Raw genomic sequence first — 21,179 nt, 5'->3', positions numbered from 1 at the left:
ACAAAGATGGCTCTTAAATCTATATTTTCCTGTCTTTGATGCTCTATCAACTGTTACCACTAGTGTTGTCATTGTTGTTGATGATATCATTGTTATCATTACATGAATATCTGTGATATATATTTGCTATGATTCAGATCTCTGTGTCCCTATTAACTAGTAGTCTATATATGGCAGATATTGTCATATACCCATGTAGATAATGAGCCTTTGATTTTGTGAATACCAAGTTCAAATCACTGAACTGAGTAGCTTTTCTTCTTAAAAATCAGCTCCTTCAGCACTGATGTTGAAAAATCCCAAAATTCCCTTTCCCAAGTGTTTAAGCAAATGGCTTTTGGTACTATAACCATTAATCAAATAGACAAAATTCTTTAAGTAGAATTTTTATGCCTTTGTCCAATCGAGTTAGTTTTCTTCTAATTCCTGGATGCTTGTTAGGTTTCTTGGCAAGGAGGGGAAGTGTAGCAGATACGTTCCCCTTCTAAGGGATGTTGCTGACCACCACCCATTTCACTAACCTAACAATATAATGCTTCAGGAAATGAAAAATGACTTAGGAATATCTGCATAGAAGTTTTTATGTGGTGTGAGATCTGAAGCAAATATTTTGAGCAGTTAGGAGGTACAGAAATCTGGCCCCAGACACTCACTAGTTTTGTGACTCTGGGTAAGTCATTTAAGTTCTATTTGCCTCAGTTTTCTCATATGTAAAATGGGGATAATAACAGCATCTATCTCCTAGTATTGTTGTGATGATCAAATTAGACTAATTGTAAAATCCCTAGCACAGTGATTGGAACATAGTAACTATTTAAATGTTAGTTATTTAAAAAATTATTATTATTTTGCATTGTGCTGTGAATTACTCTCCAGGGATTCATATATATGATCTTTCCATGTATTTCCCCAACAGAGAAATGAATTGCTTAGTAGCTCCCAAGCTTCCTCTATCAAATACTAATAACCCAGTTTAGGTGTTTCACAAACCCAGTAAAGCCTTTTCAGTACAGAGATTGGTGTTTTTCTCCTAATAAAAATGAATAAGACAAAGAAAAGGTTACTATGTCTAGAAGTAGTTAGTGCAATGGATAAAGTACTAGGTTTAGAGTCAAGATGACAAGAATTCAAATCTTGCCTCAGATACTCATCAACTGTATGACTGTGGAAATTTTCTCATCTATAAAATAAACATGAGAGATATCAAGTAACTCATTTCTACCTCCTGTTTGTGATGTGATTTAGGAAAATCCAGCCTTAGATACTAACTAGTGATTTTGACACTTGGCTAGTAACATTCTTCTTGATTTAGTTTCCTCATTTATAAAATAAATATAAGAAACAAAATATCTTATCAAGAACTCTACTGACTCACTGATGAATGCAGGATAGATTTATTTTACATTTTTGCAAAAATGGGGACCTAGGTGAAACTCCAAAGGCAACATTTTATTTCCTATCCTGAAGCATAAGTCCCTCTCCTGATTCCCCATTAATTGGATGTTACAGAAGTTACAGGACATGAATCTCCACCTCTCATTATATAACTAGTCCCTGCCCCCAAAGAGTTTACATTCTAGCCAAGGGGGGGAGGTAAAGGAGAAGGGTTAAGGGTAAAGAACAAAAGATTCTTTTCAAGTCTCAGGCCACCAGCCCTGATTACAAAAGCGTGTCCCTGCCTCCTTGGAGCTTACTTTCTTTCAGGGGAAGATAACATCTACCCTTGATTATTCCTTGATGTTCATGTAGATTTCAGTTTTCTAATTTTAAGTTTTATTTCTTTAATTTAATTTTCATAACTGCAGAAATCCAATGCCCATCCATTTGTTGTCACAATCAAATAAGATAACATTTATAAAACCCTTAGCACAATGCCTAGCACATAGTAGGTATTTAATGGATTCTTTTTCTTTCTGTCTCCTTTTTTCCTTCTCTCCTTCCCTCTTCTCCCCCCACCCTTACTTTTTAATTGGGTTCAAGTTTGGCCTTTGATTTTGTGTGTGTGTGTGTGTGTGTGTGTGTGTGTGTGTGTGTGTGTGTCCATCCTATCACTAAATCACTTAGACTCTAGTGCTCAGGAAGCTCTCTCTTTTTAAAAATTTTTTATTAATTTTATAATTATAACATTTTTTGACAGTACATATGAATAGATAACTTTTTACAACATTGTCCCTTGTACTCCCTTCTGTTCCGAATTTTCCCCTCCTTCCCTCCACCCCCCTGCCCTAGATGGCAGGCATTCCCATACATATTAAATATGTTATATAGTATATCCTAGGTACAATATATATGTGCAGAACCGAATTTTGTTGTTGTTGTTGTTACAAAGGAAGAATTGGATTCGGAAGGTAAACATAACCTGGGAAGAAAAACAAAAAATGCAAACAGTTTACACTCATTTCCCAGTGTTCCTTCTCTGGGTGTAGCTGATTCTGTGCATTATTGATCAATTGGAACTGGCTTAGATCTTCTCTTTGTTGAAGATATCCACTTCCATCAGAATACATCCTCGTACAGTATTGTTGTTGAAGTGTATAATGATCTCCTAGTTCTGCTCATTTCACTCAGCATCAGTTGATGTAAGTCTCTCTAAGCCTCTGTGTATTCATCCTTCAGGCAGCTTTCTTAATAAGACCCAAAGTGCTGGAAAAAATTCAGAGCTTCATTGGGGGGTCTTTTTTTGGAGAGGGGAACCTCTAAAAGTTTCCTATACCAAAGAAATCACTGGTTTGGACCAAAAAAAATTGCATATACTTTTATATGTATATGTTGTCTTCCTTTATAAAAATAAAATATATTTCTTGAGGGCCAGACTGTTTCTTCCTTTTTTCTTATTTTAATGTCTTACTTAGTGCCTGACACTTAGTAGGTATTTCAAAAATGTTGATTAGTGGAGTGATTGATTAAAAATACATTCATTAAATGCTGATGTTTCCTTAGGGATGTTCTGCTCATAGTATAATTTATCTTTGAGTATTCATTGCCCTCTCTTCTGATGTTTATCCCAGCATTAACTTAATTAAAAAAAAAAGAACTATACCCTTCAAGGCTTGTTTTGTGCTAATTATTATGCTAAAGCTTATTGGGATTTATATAATAGTAGAAATCTCTTTTCCCATGAAACCACTTACTTAGGTTATCATGGTTTTCATAGTAGAGATAGAAATCAACCCTAAGTTAGAAAGGGGCACAAATTACATCTATGTCCAAAAGAATTTCATTTCAGATAAGTTTTTGCTATATATTATAGTCTTTCTTTTGCCTTTCTTTTTATTCTCAGGAAATTTTTCACTAATAGACGTACCAAATATCCCAGTAGAAAAGCTTTTCATTATACTTTAAAGATTGAAGACCTATCTACCCCTACTTGACCCCTTTAAACATTGTGAGCATTTACTCTGAGCCAGTGCCCTGTATTGATGCTCTAGATAGCAAACATGGGGACCAAAACATTTTTTTAAAAATGATATCAAAATATTTCCTTTTGATAGATTCTTATGACTTTAGGAAAATTCATACTAAGCCATCCTTCTCCAGTCTTCTAATCTTCACATACATATACTTGCATATATATGTGTGTGTGTGTGTGTGTGTGTGTGTGTGTGTGTGTGTGTGTGTGTATATATATATATATATATATATATATATTATACATTTGTGTGGATGGTTGTGTTGAGATTGGGAAGGAACTTCAAAAGGTTGGGGGTCACAAACTCCCATGAGGTGTCTCAAAAGAATTTGCAGAATGTATTATCCAAGTCAAGGGACAAAGTTTATTATAATTGCAACACCAATTGAAGCTAAAGTCCAAAAGACTTGGCAAAGAAACAGAAGCAAGGAGACACATTTAGCTGGTGGTTCTTGTTCATTGATATGTTAATTGATATGTGAGAAGTAGAACTATAGTGGTCTCAAGAATTTGATTATCACTGACCCACAGAGATTAATGTTTGTAAGACTATTCTAAGGAAGACTTGACATCATTGACAGATTGTTAGAACAATAATCTCAGGATCATTAATATATCTTTCCTGAAGTCTAAGGGAAGAAATATTATTATAATCCTAGGCCAGAGGACTTTTATAATCATTGACAGAACAATAGCATTCTTAGATCAGAAGGCCTCAGAATCAGATTCCAAAGCCAGAAGAATTAGAATCACTGACCAAGTGTTAGAACAGAAGGCCTCCTAAAGTCAGGGAACCTTAAAATTATTGCTGTCTCTTCTAGAAGCTATATTACATCATTTGGTCATTTGTAATTGGTTATGACTTTAAAAAGATGAGACCTGTACCTTTTCTAACCTTTATAACTGGGCTCAAATTTTGCCTTTGATGTGTGTGTGTGTGTGTGTGTGTGTGTGTGTCCTATCACTAAACACTTTTTAGTTGTAGAATTGGGGAGAACTATGGGTATGAAACTCTCCATATAATGTTAATTCGTTGATTAATTTTACTAATCTGTTTTTTTCTCCTCTTTTTCCTTGTTTGTTACAAAGGATGACTCTTTGGAAGGACTGAGGAGATTTGGAAAGGAAGATGATATGGAAATAAAAAAACTTTTTTTTTTTTAGTGTGACTTTATTCTAATTTGACTTTGCTTGGGGACCATCATCTTCCGTTATTATTCCATTAAGATTCTCTTTCTGAATAAAACATTTAAGTAGAAATATTGCTGTTAAGGGTTCTCCTTTTATTGGTGAAAGCTATCATTTGGACGCTTGAAAATGGTGGATGAAAGTTGTCTTTTAGACATGTATATAACCAGTTTCCTTTGTACTGGTTCTGAAAAGAGTAACTTTTATTATTATTATTATTTTTTAATCTCAGCCCAGAGAATATGGGACTGCTTGACCCTGCTACCAGTGATGGACGAGTTATTTTCTTCTTGCCATGGGAAAAGATGACCATAGCTGGGACAACTGACAGTCCAACTGATATAACTCCTCACCCTATTCCTTCAGAGGAAGACATTAACTTTATTTTGAGTGAAGTACGCAACTATCTAAGTTGTGATGTTGAAGGTAATACTCTGCTTCCTTATATTTTGTTTGATTTTACTTTCTGGGAAAGTATACCATGTCCTTCCCTTACTTTATAATCTCCACCCATACCCTTGCTTAACCTTCAGTTATGAACTTTAGAAGGCTTTTGGAAGATATTTATCTCATAATGACCAATTTAAGTGATAAAAGATAATTTTCTTTTCTCCCACCAGTTCTTCTGCTTAGATGCTGTACTTTCTGGTATTTTTTGGGTTAAATGCTATTATTGTATTTGTAAGATATGTGATTTAAATTTTCTGGCATTTCTGAGCCAAAGTAAAGCTTTGATTCTTGATTTGTTTTGGTATCCAGAGATTCAGAAAGGAAAAAAAAATGAATTTTGGGAATAAGTACATTGGAAGGGATATGATAGCTGTAGCTTTGGTTCTTGGAGTCTTGCTAAAGACTTAACTTCTCCTTGTTGAGGAAGTGCAATATTCATGACTGAATTTAGCTAAAAAGAATTCAGAGGCTACCTTCTTTGTTTAGTTAAAAAGTCCATTTTTTGATATTGTTTTTCATAATGAATGTTTGCTGGAGTTTTTTTTTTTTTTGTATCTGGTGTCAATTTGGTAACATTCCTTTAATCTTTTTGACATTTTTGAAGATCATACTAAGCCAGAGGCAAGTATCAGTTTGTATTGGTAGAGGGAGTTCCCTATGCTGACAAAATCACAGATCCCTTGAGTATTCCCACATGCCACAGTCAACTTTTGTACAAAACACCTGCCATAGTAGTGGTTTCTTTGAAAGAAAATTAATGATCTTAGTACTTATAAGGCTGTGTAGCTATGGATAAGATGTCTGGGCCTGTTTTTGTTGGTTTTTTCACCTTTAAAATGGAGATGATAATATTTATAACAATAACTAATAGTTGACATTTTATAGTGCTTTCAGTTTTGTAAGGCATTTTATATTTGATCTTTACAGTAATCATGTGATGGTTAAAAGCATTTCTCAATTACAATTTAATCTGGTTCTGGCCTTTCCAATGAATTTTGTCAAAAAGTTTGCCATGAGTTTGAAACCCCTGCTTTGGAGGTTTTGTATTATTTGTATATTACTTATTTGTATTATTTGTATATTACTTAAAGCAACAGTTCTCAAATTTTTTGGTCTCAGGATCATTTTACACTATTGTGGACCTGAGAGCTTTTGTTTTATATAGGTTTTAATATCTATAATATTTGCCATACTAAAAATGAAATGGACATATTTTAAAAACATTAATGCTTAAAATTATTTAAATAATCAATTCATTACATGTTAACATCTTTTTTGTAAAAAAAAAAAAAAAAAAAAAAAAAAGCAACAACAAACCCTAAATTTGAAAAACAACAAAAAAAGAAGAATGGCATTGTTTCGTATATTTTCAAAAATATATATCTTTAGTACCTAGCTTAATAGAAGACAGCTGGATTCTCATCTCTGCTTTTGCATTCAATCTGTTGTGATATGTTATTTTGATTCAAATATATGAAGAAAACTCAGCCTCACACAGATGTATAGTTGAAAAAGAGAGAAGTATTCTAATAGGCAAATAACATCTTTGAAGTATTAAGAAAACAGTTTTGTCTTCACAAACTTCCTGAAAGGCTGTTAAGATCTTTTAGGAGTTTGTGAACTATACTTTGAGGATACTGATCTAAAGGGTACTAAATTTGATTGCTTGAAAAACAATTTCAACAATAATAGTAACTAACATATATATATATATAGTACTTACTGTGTGCCAGATACAATGCTAATGGCTTTACAAATATTATCTCATTTAATCCTCACAACTACTCTGGAAGATAGGTGCTGTTACTATCCCCATTTTACAGATGAGAAACCGAGGCAATCAGCTAGTGTGAGTGTCTGAGGCTGGATTTGAACTCTGGTAGGTATTCCTTACTCTAGGCCAAATGCTCCCTTCTTTGCATCACCTACCTGCCCCTGCTATGATAACATGTTCATTGTGGTCACTCACGTAGTAGTAGAGTATCTCAGATCCTCTGATTTATTGACTTAAAGTGTATCAAGGGTGGATAAGGTCCATTAGAAGAAAAAAAAAAACAGAATGTACTGGATTATTTAATAGAAAAATATTCCAGTACATTCAAAAATGAAAGCACTATTTGATTTTGGAGGGCTTCCTTTTTTTTTTTTTTTTTTGCTAGAATTACATAATATTAAAAATCTTGTTAAAGGTAGAGTCATATTTATAAAATCATATTGAAATAAATTATTACTTTGAAGAGTTAATTTAAAAGGGTAAAGCTGATATTTAAGTAGCCAGAAAAAAAGTAGGTTTCTATCTGAACCCAGATATTTAGGAATTTATACTTTAGGAAGAAAAGAATTTGGAAGCAGGAATTTGTTTCCCAATTTTGGTTCATTAGTATTTTCATATATGGTAACTCTCAGTAGTGGGAGTAGTAGGGTTTCTCTACTCCATTGCTAAAAGTCTGGGTAAAACATAATACATATGACCTAAAGGACAGTGGCTTACTGGATTCCAAATCATCGGCAGTAGTTACCATAGATTAAGTTATGTACAATAAAAATACCAGTAATCATAAGAATAAAAATGACAACATATTTTTATGACTAAAAAGTTTTTTTTAAAACCACTTCACAATAATTCAGTGGTGTTGGCAGTACCAATGGGCAGCTGGTGTTAAGTCTTCCATATTGATACCACCTGCAAATGAATGAAATATGATCATAGCTTTGGTTGGCCTTCATCATTAACCTCACTTAGAGAGCTTTGTGGTAGTAGTGGAACATTCAAAAATAATGGACAGCTATAGTCAAAGTTGATTTTAAGAAAAGTGGTTGAAATTGTTAACTGAGCATGGCTAGTCAGGTCTTCAACTTCTGTGTCTGAAAACATCTGTAAATCAGCTTTCCAGGTGGGAAGCACCTGTGGCAAAACTGGTAGATATATCTTAGCCCTGAGAGGGCCCCCTTCCTACATTCCCTCTCTCATGCTTACTTCTTATCACTTTTATCGAATCTTAGTTTAGGTATTTATTTTCTAAAATCAAAGATCCTTGGGAGCTTTTCATCCAACCCTCTAATAAATACATCAAAGGCACTATGTTGGGGCATGACATTGAATCTAGCTAGGACTAAAAATTAGCCATTGTATAGTTTCATTTTATCTCTAAGGATCTTTTTGCATAGGAATTTTCATTACAGAACAAATTCCAAGTAGATCAGCTCTCTAATTATTAAAATCACTCGGAATAAAAATTAGAGACCATAGTGAAGAGGGATGTTGTGTCTTTTAAAACTAGAGAGGAATTCTCAAACCATTTCCAAATTTAAGAATTATAAAAGACAAGATAGTTAAATTCCATTGTAAAATTTTGTAAAACAATAAATGAGTTTAGAACAGTTAAAGACATTCATTGGGAAAAGTCTTCACAGTAAACCTTTCTGACAAATCGTATCTAAAATCTTTAAAGAATTGACACAAATTTATTAGAATAAGTTCTCAGAGTCAAAGATTCTTAACTTGGGGTTCAAAAACCCTTAAAGAGCTTATGTGTAGATTTGGGTATGGAGATTCTTCAACTTGAGATGCTAAAATTAGTTATTTATTTTAATTAGCATCTACTTAGAACTTAGCATTTTTTTTCAATTTTTGAAAAATAATTTTTCTGAAGAAAGGTCCTTGATTCACCAGACTGACAGAGCTGTCCATGACATACACACAAAAAATTTAAAATTCTTGTTCTAACTGATCAAAGGACATAAACAGGCAGGCTTTGGAAAAATAAACTTACATTATCAATGAACATGTAAAAAAATTCAAATTAATAATCAGAGAAATGAAAATCCTCAAAAACCCATCAAATTGGCAAAGATAATGAGAGAGATGATATTTGGTGCCATTGTGATGCTGAAAAATATATATGCTAATGTACTGCTGCTGAAACTGTGAATTTGATTCATTGATTTTTTTAAACAATTTATATAAAAAAGGTGCAGAAATATTTATGCCCTTTAATATAGGTATCTCACTATTAGAATTTCATTGGACGTTATATAAATTTAAGATCTATTTAGGGAAAAAATTATAGTTAATAAAAACAAAAATTAAAAGAAACCCTGTGAAATCAAACTATATCAATTGGAGAATGGCAAAACATATCTCTTATGAATGTACTGTAGAATATCATTGTGCCATAATAAATAATAAATATTTTAAAGAAATAGAGGACTTGGATGGAAGTGAAAGGCAGCCAGGTGGCAGGGGTGGGTAGAGTATGCCAAACTTGGAATGAGGAAGACATCTTCCTGATTTCAAATCTGGCCTCAGACTTGTACTAACTGTTCAGCCTTGGGCAAGTCACTTATCCCCATTCCTCATCTGTAAAATGAGCTAGAAAAGGAAATGGCAAAACACTCCAGTATTTTTGCCAAGGAAACACCAAATGGGGTTGCAAAGAGTTGGACATAACAATAACAAAATGAGAATGACACAGATGGAAAGAAGCAGAACCAATAGAAAAACATATGTATTGAATACCAGTATATAATAAAGTAAGTAAAGAAAGTAATAATGAGAACAAAAAAGTTCATGAGTCATGGAAACTTTCAAATAGGCCTTTCTCCCCCTACTTTGTTAAAGTTATGCTATGCAGTTTTGTTATTTTTTAAAATAACTGTCTCATCAGTCACTTTTGAAAACATTTTTCCTCCTTTCTATATACTTGTTGATGGGAATATAAGATTTATTTTGGAGAAAATATTAAAATAATATTTAAAAATGAGAGCAGCAGCTTGCAAGGATGGGCAATATCATTTTCCCTTTAGTAGTGAACCATGGCATTAAGATTCATATTTTTCTAAAGGAATTTTATTGGTCCCTGAAAGAATCATTCTTTTCAAAGCTTAAAAGGGCTTTAAAAAAAGAATCCTTGAGCTTCATATCATCCATTCAGTTGGTTTACTCATTTCAGTTTCACCTACATATTTTCATATTTGAGTTGCTAATAATATCCTAGGTGCTATACTAAATACATTTCTCACCAGTGTGTTATGGGTTTATGATGTGTTTGTCTGTCAGTTAAGAACTGGATTGAGTTCATCCATTCATTTCACAGAACCTCCTAAGTACCTGGGAAATGGCAACGACCCTTGTTCTCAACTGACCTGATTTAGATTTGAACTGTTAACCTAGAAGAGGTTCCACATCCCATAACTACTCCCTTGGGCCAACTAGTCTCTTCTACAGATTAAAAAAAAAAAAAAAAAAAAGATTGGTTAAGAGCATGCTTTGAAATATTTTGAAAATAGTTCTCATCCATCAGAAGTGAAATCAAGTCATTTAAAAAGTAATTTATTAAATGAATGAATAAAAAAAAAAATTCTCAGAACAGTTTCCGAGCCTCCCCAAATGGCTATAGTGCTTAAAGAAGGGGGAAAAAAAACAACTGTCAAATCTTCACACTCCATGCTGTTCATCTGCTGCAAAATGCGCCAGAATAATTCCAAAAAGCATTTTGCCTGTTGGGAATAAGATCATGTCTTCTTTTGCAATTTAGAAAGCTTTCCATTCACAGGCTGAAATTTCTAGATTACTTGTTTGTTCTTTTCTGAAATGGGAAATTGATAGTTCTGTTCTTTGTATTGAGTTAAGAAGAAAAATAATCTTGAGAAAAAATGTATCATTAAGTCTGTTGTAGAGAGGTTAATAAATTGGATGTGGTGGCCAGCCTAAACTATGACTTAGAAGAATGGAGATAGAATATTTGCAGCCTCTTCCACCTAAGTAGTTTTTTTTTTCTTTCTTTCTTTCTTTTTTTTAACTGAGTGCTTCTGAAGGCAGTTCCACTAGTTATACACAGGTTTTCACATGTGCAATTAGTAGTGTTTATAGATGGCCTGTTATTCAATTAACAACGAAGCTGGCCGTATCACCTCACTGCAGACCTGCTTTTTAACTGCCAGAGACAGCACCAGGGTTATCAACTTACACACAGGCTTGGATGTGTTCCAGCTGTTTAATTATCGTGTCACACGCTTTGCTTTTTCTAGTTTCATTAGTTTATAAATGTAATATGGTATCTTATTTCTGTGATTAACACTTCATTTCGTTAGGTTAAACATGCTGCTAGAGAAGTATTGATTTCTGAGACTTTTCTCCCCTCCCCCCACTATCCTTGTTCATTTAGATATTTCCACTGATTTCTTTTTTAAACAGCAAACTCAGGAAAACATTATCCAAAAAATATACTCCCAAGTGTAGCCCAAGATGAAAGAGGTATTCAGTTTTCTTAACCTAAATGTGTGTTATTTTCTACTATGAACTTTAATAGAAAATACAATGGGGGCATATTTGCAGGTTTAAAAGGAATAATGATTGCAAATGAAAAGAAATTGTCTTTCTTTTTTTTTTTTTAAATGTGGGAAAAGTTTACTATTCAGCCTCATATAGCTACTTTGCATCACTTTTGTTATTTCACATTTAATATAGTATAGGTAGGATGTTTGTATTGTGAGCAATTTGAAAATAATTCAGATACCTTTGTCTTTACTAAACTTACCACAAACACAAAGCAGGCTGTCTCTACAATAGACTTAATAATACATTATTTCTCAAGATTATTTTTCTTAACTTGATGCAAAGAACAGGCTCATGTTATCTGAGAGGTGCACTGTATTTTATCAAGTATAGAATTGTCTCTTTAAAAAAATCAATTTAATATCATTGAGTAAACCATATTACTACAGGGTACTTCTTGTGACTTTTCCCCCCTCATTGCCTTGACTCCAAAAGCATTTTTATTTTTCTTCAGCCATCAGAAATCTCATATAAAGTTCAGTAGAACCTTAATATTTCTTTTCTAGCCACAGAAGGCCAGTTTACCTTTGGTGTTTGATGGCAGAGGATGCAGTGTCAGCATGCAGTTTTGAACAGTAACACAGTAACACTAGAGGATGCAACATTCTAGCTGGTACAAGCTCTTAAAAGTTTGTGAAAGGTTTGGAAACAACTTGATGAAGTTGGTATTTTAACTAGGGCTACCAAAGACTTTATTGTGCAGACAGGGTGATAAATATTTATTTAAAATAAGCAAACTTGTTGAGGTTTCAGGTTTAAGGGACTTTTGAGAAAAAAATCAATCCTTGGGATTCTTGTGTCAGAATAATAATAATAATAGTAATAAGCCAAACCAGCATTATGTATATATTGTGTTTTAAGATTTGCAAAACATGTTATAAATATTATCTCATTTGGTAGTCACAATAGCCATGGGAGATAGGTGTTATTTTTATCCCTATTTTGTAGATGAAGAAATTGAGGCAGAATTTGATTCACTTAGTTCACACAGCTAGTAATTGTATGAGGTAGGATTTGAACTATGATCTTTTTGAATCTAGCACTCTAACCACTATGCACCTAGCCCTCTCTTTAGTTAGTTATCTACCTAGGATTATAAATCTATATGTAGAAGGGACTTCAGAGGTCATTTAATTCATCTTCCTCACTGTGAAAATAAGAAAGACAGGCTACATGTAGATTTTCCCAGAGTGACACATGTAGTAAGATTTGTGGGAATTTGAACTTAGGACCTTTGACTCTGGATCTTAAATTCTTTCTATTGTATGCATTGCTTCTGTTGCTTAATGTATCTTGCTTGAAACTATCTGCTTTATTAGATCTGCCATTTCTATAGATTATCATATCCCTTTTATTACAGATGTAAATACCAGGCACAGAAAGGCAAAGACTTGGTTACCACCCCAAAGGTCACTTCTGACTTCAGTTGCAACATTCTCTTCACTGTCTTTTCCAGCTTATTCTCAAATATGTGCCAGGGACTTAAGGGACATTCAGGCAGAAAATGAAGTTGAAACGGGGCAAATCACTTACAATTCAACCTTTCTTTGACAAATATTTATGGATTTCTTAATTGATTTAAGGCATGGTGCCAGCAACTGTGGGATACACAAAGAAGCTTCTCTTTACCATTTATTTACCACTAGTGCATCTTTTTGCATGTTTCTTCATCCACTTTGGCCTATTTCCTCATCTTTCAGATCATCATTGGAGGAATGGTTAAAAAAAATCTCCTTAGAGATCATCATGGAAAAGCTGCCCTCTTTTAACACAGAGACTAATTTAGGACTCTCCATAACTCCCACCCCAATACCTAGAAGTACCATTAAGTCAGCTAGGGGATCCCCCTTTTTCCAAGTACCACAGTTTCACCTACTCTGTCTCATTAAAAAGTAAGGTGCCTCCCAATACCACCATTCCTTAGTCTGCCAAGTTCTTTCTATGAAGGAGTTATTCAAACCATCCCAGAGAAAATGAAGTCTGCCAGTTATGGAGGATCTCAGCTATTCCCAAAACATTATTGAACATTTATTAAATGCCTACTAGGTGCAAAGCATTAGACCCTGGGGATAGAGCTCATATTCTAAAATGGTGGCGGAGAGAAACATGAAAAACTACATGAAAAATACAAACTAAGGTATACACAGAATAAAAGAAACTGACATTACCAAGAATCAGGAAAAGCTTCTCATAGAATGTATTATTTTAGCTGTGACTTTAAGCCAGGAAAGCCAAGACAAGGTGGTAAAATATCCCATGCATTGGAAACAGCCAATGAAAATGTCCAGAGTTTGGGCAATGGAAATGTCTTCTTAAAGGAGCAGCCAGGAGGAATGACACTGGATTGCTAAATATATAGGTGAGAAGAAAGTTTATAAGCTTTATACAAATACTTTCCTTATAACAATCCTATGAATTAATGCAAGAATAATTATTTCCATTTTACAAATGAAAACTAGGTTATGAGAAGTGAATAATTGCCTATGGTTATACAGTTAACAAATGATCTGCCTTAGACATAGGCTGACTATATCCCACTATCTCAGTGGGTCAACTCTCTTAAGACAATAACTGGTACATTAGTGTCTCCATAAGGATTTCCTCAGCACAACTTCCCTATATCAGTTAAATCATAGATCTTAAATGAGCCTACATGCCTCCCTTACCCCCCACTCCCAATTTACAAGCAGAAATTGAACCCTGATCTCCTCAAAGTTTAACAGTATTTTCACATTAGTGAAGTGATAATGTAGTTGAACATTTGTTTGCAATAAACAATGGATTCTCCCAATTTCTTTGAGGTAGTAGTTGCCACCAGTTTTATTATATCCATTCTGGTAATAAAAAGAAATTTTATACTTATTAAGTGACCTGCTCTTGGTCTCACAGAGATTTCGGAAGCAGTATTTGAAACCTCTTCTTCTTGATTCCAAGTCTAGCAATCTGCATTTAGTTTTCCATAAGCACTCATACCCCCAGGAGTTCATGATATCTATGGAAGAGGAATCTAAGATCTGAGAAGACTTGAAGACGAAGATGGACAGCAATGAATTTGTTCTGATCTGCATAATTAAAAGAGTTCCCACATCCCTGAAGTCAGTGATCCATTGAATCATTGGTACTTCTGTGGTTAATGGTCTTAGGCAGTTGTGGTCAGATTTGCTTCTAAGCAAATTTCTATCAGTTAAAACCATTTCCCAGATAACATCTTTAGTAAGGAGCCTTGGACTCATGTATATGTATAGAATTGGCTTGAGCCTTTGGATGTGACTGAAGACTTCTCTTTAAACTGGAAAGAGAGACTGCAGCCAATTAAGATGAAGTACCCTATAGGCTACTTTATATTTTAAGTATTTAATTTTGATATTTTCCTTAACTTGGCATGCAGACGTTCTTTATTTTATAAATAAATTCAATCTCAACACTGTGTTAATATAATTGAAGTGGCACTAAGAACTCAATTCAGTTGAGTTAAAATTCTACCAGCAGCATGCAGTCTGTGATTGTAAACCCAGATTATTTTATCGAATGTTTTAGAAGTGTAACTTTTGTGCTGTTTAATTAAATAAGGGTAATAATAATAGTAATAATAACAGCAACATGTTTTGTGTATCATTTCAAGGTTGTAAAGCCCTTGTTATCATTATTTCATTCTGCAAAGGAAATCCTACAGTTATTTTATCCCCATTTTACAGGTGAAAAAACTGAGGCTGAGGGGGAGGTTAAGTAATTTGCTCATAAAACTATCACTTGGAAGCAGGATTAGAGGTCAGGTCTTTCTATATCTCTGCCAAACCCAGAATTCTTTCCATTAGAATATGCAATATATTTAATATTTGACTGAATATTTTTATTTACACCAAACTTGTGTGTTTTAAAAATTATATCTTTATCTCCTGATAGGATAAACATATGATCTATTTTAGTCATTAAAATTTATATACTAGCCTAACAGATCTCTTTCCCTAAGTAATTTTAAATCTGTGTCTCTAGCTGTGTTAATGTTAGCGTCACAGAAACAGAAACAACAACAACTAGGAAGAGATTTGATTTCTGATGGGGAAAGTGAGAATAACTGAAAGCTAATGATTTTGTTGCCTTGGTTGTTGAAAAAATTGAATATTCTTACCTTTGGTTAAGTCCTTCTAATATGCAAAGCACAGTGACTTTACCATCAATTCAGTTTGAATGGAAAAAATTGCCTAATATATGAGAGATGTTTACTCAATATTGATAAATTCAGTTCATCAAATATCAAATGCCAACAATGTGATAGTTTCTAGGGGAAGTTACTATTTATAAATCAGTTCTTGTCCTCATTAAGCTTATAGAGTAAGAGGGGAATAAGACACAGACATAGATTAGCATGGTATCTATTTGCTTTAGAGAGATAGAAAGTAGAATGCTATTTGGAATCTTCAGGGGATGGTCTTGGTGATGTTTAGAGTTTGGGGGTAGGGAGGAGAAGAATTCATGGAAGATGTGATATTTGAGCTGGACTTGAAAGTGTATGTTAGAGTTTGAATAGGTAGAAGGGTAAGGGAAAATATAAATTATACCCTTGACATTAACTCTATGATTCTTCACAGATTCAGGAAAGTATACAGAGGCCAAAAGAGTAAGCTTATTGGTGTTTAATAAATAGATATAACATGACATTGATGTGCAAGTATTGAGCATTACTGAAAAGTAAAGGGAGCACAGCCAGGAGAACAATATTGCAAAGACAAACAACTTTAAAAGATTTAAAAAATTCTGATTAATACAATGACCAACCATGATTCCAGATAATACTGATAAAAGAAGCATGCTTTTACCTCCTGGGAGGGAAATGATGGACACAGATTGCAGAATTATTGATATATATATATATATATATATATATGTATATATATATGTGTGTATATATATATATATATTTTGTACTTTTGATTATGATCAATATGAATCATTTTGCTTAACTATGTTTATTAGTTTATAAGGTTTTGTTTTTCTCTTTTGTTTTTTTCAGTGGAGGTGGGGAAAAGTAGGAGGAAGTAGAAGAAAAAGAGAATACACTGTTGATTTTTTTTTTAATGAAAACAAAATGCTTAGGAAGTGACTTGGGAGAATGGAGGAGATTGGAATGAAATGTATTTGGGAATTTTATGCTGATCTGCCTTTCAGCAAAAGATTTGTTCATCATGATGAAGAGTAATAGGCTTTTTTCACCAGAGTTCCACTGATTTGGTTAAAAAAGAAAAAGACTATTTTTAAATACATGTGTATATATATATATATATATATATACACACACATTCTAGTATCTGTCAAGAAAATCCCAAGTAGGATCATAAATAATTGGATAAGACTGAAAAATGACAATAATAAATATACTAAGCATAATTAACATAATTTTTATATGTGTGTTTGTATGGTTTTCTCATATGAGAATTGATCTGTTTTTCTTTCTCATTCTTTCAACCTCCTCTCTCTTTCTATGTATCTGTGGTACTTTATTTTCTTTGACAAATTTGAACAGTGGATAAAAAAAGGAAAATGCCAGATTACTATTTGCTACATACAGTAGGCTCTTTCCTCACTCCTACCCCTCATCTTATCTCCCATCCCCAAAATTCTCCTCATGATAATTTTCCAAGTAAATTAAAGATGCCATCTAAAACATTATCTACATATGCTCACCTGTTTGTAGTTGAAATATTCCATTAGTTTTAAGATTTCTTACACTGTAAATTCTATATCATGGAATTTCAGTATCTCACTTCCCCCTAAGTAGAAAGGTTCTTCCATCTGTCTAATCTAACTGCCTCTTCTTGAAATATATAACATTATTTTCTAAATCTTATCATTTATATAGAAACAGATGATCAATCGAATTATTTTTTTGAATCTTGAATTTTGAAATCAATTAGGAACCCTTATTGACTTCACTAAGGATATATGGTATTTAGAATTATTAATTGAGGCTGCTTTCCAATATAAATCTTCCAAATTATAACCATTTCTCATTTATCCATTTCAGTCAATCAACAAATATTAAGCACCTGCAATATGGCCAACAAGGTGTTAGGCCTTGAGGATATAAGTAATTTATCAGTGTTTATTAAGCACTTACTATATAGTAGGCAGTTAGAGTTATAGTGAATAAAATTCCAAGTCTGGAGTATATTTAGGCTATATACTTCAGTATGTTCTGGAGTTTAGATCTGGCCTCAGACATATACTAGTTGTTGAGACCTTGTCCATGTCACTTAATCCTATATGCCACCTGGAAAATGAGAAGGAAATGGAAAATTAATCCAGTATCTTTGCCAAGAAAACCTCAGGAAGAATCAAAAATGACTGAACAACAAATTGTGCCAGGCTCTGTGTTGAGTAAATGAAACAATTTCTACCTGCAGGGAACTTAGATTCTATTATAGGAGAAGATAAGTATCTAAATAAATATGTTAAAAAAATACAAATACATGCTTCTGGTTCTATTCTAGATTTTTTTGTTCCTTATTAAAGTGATAAAACTTAGATATTCTTAAGGTAAAATCACTAATAAGTATTACAGTGATTTTTTTAAACAAAAGTATTTCTTCTGGGTCATGGGAGCAAAAAGATAAAGGACTAGACATTTTCTCTTATACTTGTAATCTCTCAAGCCTTTTTAATTTATGATCTAATGACAGAAGTTTTGAGCCAATGACAAAACATGTGGCTTCATGTACTCAGAATTCAAGAGAAGATTAAAAAACAAAACTGAAAACCTATGAATTGATGCTTATGATGCTTATGACTTAGGTTTCTCTCCCTGCCATGCAGTTCTTGGAATAGGTTTACAACAAAATTTATTCCCTACATATAAGCTTCCCTTTTCCCTCTTTCTCTTGCCACAAACACTCTGGCTCAAGACTGTGGAAATTTGTTAAAGCTAAAACAGATAGCTAGTGGAGTCTTAACCTTGCTATAGCAAGAGACTTCTTGGAGTGGCCATTTGTATAGCACCAGTGTGGCAAAACTCTGAAATGCCAGTCCTGGACAGATAACTTGACCCACCCATGTAGCAGTCTGCTCATACCAGGCCAGAGAATTAAGGAATGAAGAGTGAGACATATCACCAGGACAAGACATCATGTATATGGGGAGTTGTGCAATACTCAACTAAGACTGAGAGAAAGAGCACAGAATCCATCTGGGGCTAGTCACTGAAGGCAGACACCAAGACTGGTGAACTTTCCAAGGAGGCTAAGGTATGTTCAAATGTATTCCCCAAAGAAACTACGATCAAAGTGAATAAGGAAAAATGAGTGTGGGGAAAAAAAAACAATAATTACCAAAGATCTCATGAAGAAGAAAACTTATACACCTTGAATATAAGTGGATTAATTGACAAAAAAAAAAACATTAATAGCAGAAGGGAATAAGACTTTTACATCTAGTAATATTTAGGCATTTCAGCCTAATACTTGCAAAACAAAGGAAAATAATGAGATAGAATATATTGAATGCAAGAACATGGGATTATAACAGTGTTTTTAAGTGGTTAATAAAGAGAAATAAGAAGAGAGCAGAATTGATGTCCTGCCCAGCAAAAATAATGGGCAGAATAGAATCTTTGGTGGCAGATTTCACCAAAGGAACAAAAAAGAAAATTGGGAATATAAATATATAGAAATAAAGGCCAATCTAGAAATAAAAAGCAAAAATATCAAGAACTTTAAAAGAAAATATAATTATTATTCAAGAAAAATACACTTATCTCAAAGACAGGATATGTTGAGCATCCTAGGATTATAGCTTTCTCAGAAGAACAAGACAGGACAAAAAAATTTTTAACATCATTAATGCAAGATGTAATAGAAGAAAACTGGCCAAAATGTATAAACACAGATAATGAAATACTAACTGAAAAAGTTCACAAATCACCTCCAGAAAACAAAACAAAACAAAACCAATGTTGGCAAACTCCAGTGCACATAATAATTAAATTTAATTTTAGTTTATTCAGTTTAGAAACAAGCTCTTCAAGCAATCAGGAGAGAGATCTTAAAATACAAAGAAAGGAAATTCATGAAACTCAAGATTATTTTGGGACTATTTCGTACCAGAAAATGTAGGAAGAAATGTGTTCTGAAGTGCAGTGGTGCTTAGAATGCAGTCCAAGGTAATTTACCTGAATATCTGAGTTTAATTATACCTGGAAAAAAAGATTGGAAGTCTAATAATAGACATTTTTAGAATTTTCCCAAAAAGAAAAAAAATGGAGACATTATGAGTTCTCAAATACCCCAAACAAAAAATATAAGATGACATTTATGCCAGAGTGATAGGAGAAAGAGCAGTAAGAAACTTCTTTCTAAACATGGATGAAGGCAGAAATCTGGGAGTATTATGGGCAGAATCTTGTGACAACCTAAGTCAATACTTGTTATGTAGGGAGGATATATGTGGGTGGGAAGGGAGAGTAGGGCAGAGGAGAGATATGTGTGACATGACTAAATGACAGCTAGCAGTGAGGGGAAGGTATCCTCCAAGAGCCTGCAGAGGAGTAGTTGAGGGTAAAGGAAGTGAAATGAAAAGGAAGGAGGCCTTGCTTTGATGATCCATTGGTGAATGCTTCTGTGGGTGTAGAGTGATGGTCTGTGAAGGGAGGTGGGTACCCTTACACTGTGTAGCCTGGATGGTTAGGTTTTTATGTCTATTGTCCTACCTCAGGGAAGAGGTTGGAACTCCTGAGAGGAACTGGTATCTGGTGGAACAGAAGACTATGAACTTTGGGAGGAGGGGGAATTTTGAGATAATAGGTAACCTGGAAGTGGTGTGCTGAATAACGGGATGAAATGGAGGCGGGGACCCTATCATGGGGCAGTGTCCTCTGACAACTGTAATAATTCATAGTTCTTAAGGTGAGACTTGTTGGGAAAGGATAATTTATGGGGCAAGCTTTACAGAGAAGTGGCAGAAAGAAACCACCTAGAGGGGGGAAACCTAAAATATAACCTGTGATTAGATGAGGAATACAGAGAAAAGCAATCAGATGATTGGTAGGAATCATGAATCAGAGTTAGGATCTAGATAGAAGGAAGATGAAATAACAAATAGAATGGGAGAAATCCTTTTTTTGAGAAATGGCATAAAAAAAGAAATATTAAAAACGAACAGGACTAGTTGAAGGAGAAGACAGGAGGAATCTACTTGATTAAGAAGGAAAAATGAGGGGGAGGCTTATTATATGTTCATATAAAACAGGAGAGAAACAGGAACTAATATGCAAAAACCTAGAAACAGGAACCAATAAGCAAAAACCTAAAGTGAAAGGAATAATAAATAAGAGAATCAGAAGTAAGGGGGAGAGTGTCAGTGGGAATGGGATTATATTGAAAAAGGTTAAGATTAAAAGAGAGTGCTATGATGGGAAGAATATATATATAGATACTCCATATCGTATGATAAAAGAAATATTAAAAAGTCATTGTGGTTTAATGGAAAGAACACTGGATTTGGAGTTCAAATACTCCAGGCCAGTCACTAACTTGTCTGAGCTTCAAGTTCTTTTTTTATGTAAAATGAAATGTACTATTCTCTGTGATCATTTCTGTCTCCAAATCTGTGAGCCTACAGTTCAGTAGTGAGGTGAGTTTAACCTCTGATCCAAGCTAGGTTACTTGGCCAGTGAATTTACCTGTGTAAGCCACAGTGTTCTCATTCATGAAATGGGAATATCATACTTTTATCACCTAACTACCTGGGTTATTTGGAGAAGGGCATTGTAAATCTTTGAGAATCTACATAAATATACATTGTATT

At 33.7% G+C, this 21,179-nt stretch overlaps 1 protein-coding gene across 6 annotated transcripts in view; it reads left to right on the top strand.

Moving 5' to 3' along the window:
• GPD2 (glycerol-3-phosphate dehydrogenase 2) overlaps positions 1–21,179 on the top strand; it is a 192,724-nt gene that overhangs the window by 158,144 nt on the left and 13,401 nt on the right. For all 6 annotated transcript variants that reach the window (XM_074303417.1, XM_074303418.1, XM_074303416.1 and 3 more), the window contains exon 9: positions 4,830–5,023. In XM_074303417.1, the coding sequence (XP_074159518.1) occupies positions 4,830–5,023 (194 nt within the window). The remainder of the gene's footprint in view (positions 1–4,829; positions 5,024–21,179) is intronic.

Source organism: Sminthopsis crassicaudata, chromosome 3, assembly GCF_048593235.1.
Source record: "Sminthopsis crassicaudata isolate SCR6 chromosome 3, ASM4859323v1, whole genome shotgun sequence".
Lineage (NCBI taxonomy): Eukaryota > Metazoa > Chordata > Mammalia > Dasyuromorphia > Dasyuridae > Sminthopsis > Sminthopsis crassicaudata.
The sequence above is the reverse complement of the archived record's forward strand: the minus strand, read 5'-3'. Positions and strand labels throughout refer to the sequence as shown.